The 4,922-nt window shown below is 63.3% G+C and overlaps 1 protein-coding gene across 1 annotated transcript; it reads right to left on the minus strand.

The window, feature by feature from the left end:
- Positions 1-379: 379 nt before the first annotated feature.
- On the minus strand, positions 380-3,188 carry NKX2-1 (NK2 homeobox 1). Its single transcript, XM_065905895.1, has 3 exons — positions 3,112-3,188; positions 2,037-2,422; positions 380-1,119 (listed from the first exon to the last, which is right to left on the minus strand). The coding sequence occupies exons 1-3, from the start codon at positions 3,186-3,188 to the stop codon at positions 380-382; spliced, it is 1,203 nt and encodes a 400-aa protein (XP_065761967.1).
- Between the last annotated feature and the right edge of the window lie 1,734 nt (positions 3,189-4,922).

Here is a 4,922-nt window from a genome sequence, read left to right on the forward strand (position 1 = left end):
TCCAGAGCCATGTCAGCGTAGAGCCGTCTCCAAACTACATCCCGCCCGAGCGTGGGAAACCCATTTGAATCACCCCAAAGACACCCCCAAAGCGGTTCTTGTTATGTCCTTCTCTGTTTAAAGACTCCTTAGAAGAATTGGATTCGCTTGGTTGTTTTATTTTCTTAAAAAAAAAATCCTGCACATTTTAGAAAAAAAAGGAAAGAAAAGAAAGACGTCCAGCAGTTTGGTCTTTGTGTTTTTCCCCTTGGTCTCAACGGGGACAGGTTCTTAAGAAAAGTCGAAGCGCGGGGTGTAGCGGGTGGTTGGTGGTGTGTGACCGGGCAGGAGGGGGAAGCGATGAGGCAGAGCGCTGGGCTAGGCCCGGCCCGGCGTCCTCTCACCAGGTCCGACCGTATAGCAAGGTGGAGCAGGACATGGTGCCGTAGTCCGAGCCCGAGGAGTTCAGGTGGGGCAGACTGGAGACCTGGCCCTGCAGCGCCGCGGGGCTGGCGGCGTGGTGCGCCAGGTCCGGAGACTGGCCCGCGCTGCCCGGCTGGTGGCCCGGGTGGGCACCCAGGCCGGGGCCACCGCTGCCCACTGAGATAGCTGCCGCGGCCGCCTGAGCGGCCTGCGCCTGCTGCTGCGCCTGCTGCTGCGCGTGGCCTTGCAGGCTGGCGGCGCCCGGCGCGGGGGCGCCCGCCTGGCAGGGTTTGCCGTCTTTCACCAGGACCGGCACGGCCACGCGGCGCGGGGACTGCTGCTGCGCTTGCTGCTGCTGCTGCTGGCACCCCGCGCCCCCGCCGCCGCCGCCGCTGTCCTGCTGCAGTTGCTGCTGGGCCGCCTTGTCCTTGGCTTGGCGCTTCATCTTGTAGCGGTGGTTCTGGAACCAGATCTTGACCTGCGTGGGCGTCAGGTGGATCATGCTGGCCAGGTGCTCGCGCTCCGGCGCGGACAGGTACTTCTGTTGCTTGAAGCGTCGCTCCAGCTCATACACCTGCGCCTGGGAGAAGAGCACCCGGCGCTTCCGGCGCGGTGCGCTTGGCAGCGGGGCCATGTTCTTGCTCACGTCCCCCAGAGAGCCCAGGCCGCCCATGCCGCTCATGTTCATGCCGCTCGCCGGGCCCATGAAGCGGGAGACTGTAAGCGACAAACGCATAGCGTCGGCAGGGGCCGGGCCGGGCCAGACCCCCTCTGCCGCCTGCGCCCTTGGCCAGCCCGGCCCGCCCCGACGGTGCCCTTCTCACCTAGGTCGCCTCCACCCTGAGAGGCCCAGCCGCGGCGATCGCCGGCGCCTGCCTCGAGGCCGCGCCGTCGAGGAGGTTTACTGGAGAGCTCCCCGCCTCAACCCCGGCTACCTCCCTCAGTCTCGGTGCTTTACCCAAAAAAGCAGAGTGGAGAAAGCCTTCCCTGTTCCTTTCCGGATCCGTGGGGTTAGCCGGCAGCAAACTGGGCTCAGGTCCGGAGCCGGGGTCTAACGGTAGACCCCAGCTTTGGGAGCTTGGGAGAGGGAGGTGTTCACTTTCGAAAGCTTGAGACCCCAGACTCTTTGTGCCTTGGCCACTGTCTCCTGTCAGCCCGGTGAGGGCACTGGCTCTGCCCATTTAGAATCCCGTCTGGAGCCGCGCGCCCTCCCACCTGCCTAGCCTGGAGAGTGGGCCAGGCCCCGGGCCTGAGCGCGTCCCAGCAAGGCACCCTCCCTCCCGGCCAGGCCGCGCCTCTCCGAGCTCTGCTCATCCCGGTTCTCTTGGCTGGGGGGACGCCTGCCTCCGCGCTCTCCCGCGCCGGAGCAGAGCGGCCACTTGGCCGCATCTGGCAAACGCCAAATACCAGCTCCTGCCCTCAGGACCCCAGGGCTACCGAGTCCCTCTTCTTGGACCCCTCAGCTCAACCAGGGCAGACTCCCCAGCTCCTACACCCGACTCCTTGGCGCCACTGCCCGGCCGCCCACCCCTGATGCCCAGCGCGCAGCCGGCAGGCGCCGCGCCTTCCCGGCAGGTCTTCCCCGCGCCTCCTGCGCTCAACCCGCGGCCCCGCGGTGGGGCGGCCTCACTTACTGGCGGGGAAGCGCGGGTCTGGGTTGGCGCCGTACCATCCGGGGCCCGAGGCGCTGTTCCGCATGGTGTCCTGGTACGGCGGCAGCTCGCTCATGTTGCCCAGGTTGCCGTTGCAGTAGCCCCCCACGGCGGAGTGCGAGAGCTGGGGCACCCCCGCCGCCGTCATGTGGTAGGCGGCGGTGACTGCGCCGTGGTGGCCCACGGCGTGCTGCTGCATGGCCGCGGCCGGCGGTGCCGCCTGGCCCTGCCTGTAAGCCGCCAGCGGAGCCCCGAGGCCGCCGCCCTCCATGCCCACTTTCTTGTAGCTTTCCTCCAGGGGACTCAAGATGTCAGACACTGAGAACGGAGTCGTGTGCTTTGGACTCATCGACATGATTCGGCGGCGGCTGGAGGAGGAAGGAAGAGGAGGAAAAAAAAGGGAGAGGGGGAAGGCGAAGCCTCGCTGCTTTTTTTTTTTTTTTCTCCCTTTGCCAAATATTCTGGTGTTACCTTAACGCCGATCTTGTTGGATGTACACGTAACCGAGTGGACCGAGTCCGCCTTAATTGGCTTGAGTGGAGGCTCGGGGGCTGCCTCGCGTTTGTTTTAGCCCGGCGCCAGGTTTTAGGCAGCCACCAGAGGCGGGGCGTAAGCGCTAAAGCAACAAGACAATAGAAGCCTACATCTTGCCCGAGATAATTAGCTTACATGCTGATGACAAGGTAAACACCTTTAAGTTTCACTTGTCAGGATTTTTAGGTCTCAAAGAGGGAGAGAGAGAGACAGAGAGAGAGAGGCAGAGACGCGACCCAAAGCATTTCTCCCCCGGACCCCCTACCCTCATTTTTGTGGGGTACGCTGGCGCGCGGGAGGGGGGTGTGGGGGGGGGGAGGAAAAGGAGGAGGGAACCGAGAGAGGGGAGGGCGAGAGGTGGGATGGGGAGTAGCCGAGGAGGAGGAGGGCTGCTGGGGAGGAAGGAAGGTGACTGCTGCTTTGCAACCAACTTGCGGAGTTACAAAGTGAACCACTTTCCCAGTCGGTCGGGGCTCCCGGGGCGGGGACAGGGAGTGGGCCGAGGACGGGGTGGGGGTTTCACCTGAGCCTGCCGGGGCCGCTCCTCCCTCCCGCCGCGGCCTCCCAGCCCCGCGCCTTCCCACTGCCTCCGGACCACATCTGGCTTCGCGGCGCCGAGCCCCAGTCGCCACCAAAGAAGCTCGGGAGTCAGGGGCCGCACCCCGGGGCCGCACTGTTGGTCTGCTTGTCTGTCCGTCTGTCTGCCTCTTCTGCCGCCGTCAGAAGGACACCTCTGCTCCCCGCCCCCTTTCCCCCCTACCCGAGAGAGAATCCCAGCGGGCGGAGGGGGCGCTGAGCAAGGGGGGGATCGGCTGCCGCCGAGAGGCTGTCCCAGATCCCCGCGCCCCCCCTTCTCCCCAGCTCAGGGTCTTCTCAGAGGCCCAGGGCCTTCGGCCTCATGCCCACCCCGCCCCCCCAAACCCCACGCGGCTATGCTTCCCCACCCCCACCCCCAGCTAAGGCAAGGACCCACCACTGGCCGCCCGAGCTGAGAAGCTGCGGGAATTCATGCGAAGGGACGTCGCTGAAGTTGCTCCACCTCGAACAAACCTGGTGTCCCCGACCCTCGCCCATCGCCTAGACACGGGCAGGTCTGGGGCGGGAGCTGACTTTCCGAGGACATCACAGCCCTGCACCCCAGCCCGGGGTCACATAGTTTTTCCCCCTCAGATGCTTCAGGGAGGCCTCGGGCGGGGAGCGGCGTGAGAGTCAGCTCGCCTGTTGCCGGCTGGGACGGAGCCTGAACCCGGCTGGACGAGCCGACCGGGAGGGGGGCGAATCCCCCGGCGTGGGCAGCCCCGCGGGCGGGAGGCAGGGCTGAGGCTTGCCTCCACCCGGAGCTCAGTCATGCAAAAGTGCACTTGCTTCCCGGGAATAACCAAATATCTTTGTTTAAAGTGGCGGCGTAAATGGCCAGTCGCTTTGTGGCCACGCTGGATATTAGTAGATGAGGATCATTCTGTTTCAATTGGGCGCCTCTCAGCCGGCTAGCAAGAAACTGCTTAGGAGGAAGTGGGTTTCCTCTCTGCGCGTTCCCAGGCTTCAAGTGTGAGCCCCGCGCCTTGAGGGTCCTTGGGCGCCTGGAGAGGAGGAGCTGTAGGCTGCGCTTTCCGAGCGGGCGGGCGGGCCGGAGGCATCCGCCGCGCGGCTCCGGCCAGGCCCTGGCCTCCAGCGGAGTGGACCACGGAGCCGAGCCCTCCGCCGCGCAGATCCTGAGACCCGCTCCGACTTTTCCTCTTGGATTTTAAACGTTTTTTTTTTTTTTTTTTTTTTTTTTACTGTTTTCTTTTCTCTTTGGCTGTTTCAGCCTCCTTCTCCGCGCTAGGGGTTGGGAGGGCGGAGCGCTCCCTGGTCGGGCAGGGGCCGCCAAGACACTGCGGGGGCCGGTTAAGGAGGCTTCTCGATTTGCGTTTTTGTTTTCATATTTTCTTTCCCTTCCTTGTAGAGGAGCTCCTGATGGTGAAAAGGCGCTTTTGAACGATTTAATTCAGCAGGTTAGGTGCCTTTTCCATTAATACTGATTATACTAAGGAAACTTGTTTATTGGCTCATTTCAAGATTTCAATCTTCCCCTTGAGAACTGCACTCCCTCAATACAAAGCCAATTTTACATGCTAACATTCAGTTTCCTTGCCACCTATATTCCTTAAGAGGGGAGAGAAAGCTCAGGGCACCCCATCTCCTGCCTACAGCACAGGGCCAGGTTTCCCAGCCCCCTTGGCCACTTTGGGGCAGGCAAGCAGGAATTTGAGGGTCGAGACAGCACTCCTCAGTTGCGCTTCGAAAGACGGGTGCCAGGTCAGCTCATTGAGAGACTTCTCTGGGGGGCGCTCT

Source organism: Muntiacus reevesi, chromosome 15 (genome assembly GCF_963930625.1).
Source record: "Muntiacus reevesi chromosome 15, mMunRee1.1, whole genome shotgun sequence".
In the NCBI taxonomy this organism is placed as follows: domain Eukaryota; kingdom Metazoa; phylum Chordata; class Mammalia; order Artiodactyla; family Cervidae; genus Muntiacus; species Muntiacus reevesi.

Excerpts from the sequence above, each read along its gene's own strand:
- NKX2-1 (XM_065905895.1), bottom strand. The coding sequence starts at position 3,188 with ATGTGGTCCGGAGGCAGTGGGAAGGCGCGGGGCTGGGAGGCCGCGGCG. Across the intron at positions 2,423-3,111 it reads AGCGGCCCCGGCAGGCTCAG|CCGCCGCCGAATCATGTCGA; the intron begins GTGAAACCCCCA and ends TTCCTCCTCCAG. Across the intron at positions 1,120-2,036 it reads AGACCCGCGCTTCCCCGCCA|TCTCCCGCTTCATGGGCCCG; the intron begins GTAAGTGAGGCC and ends TGTCGCTTACAG.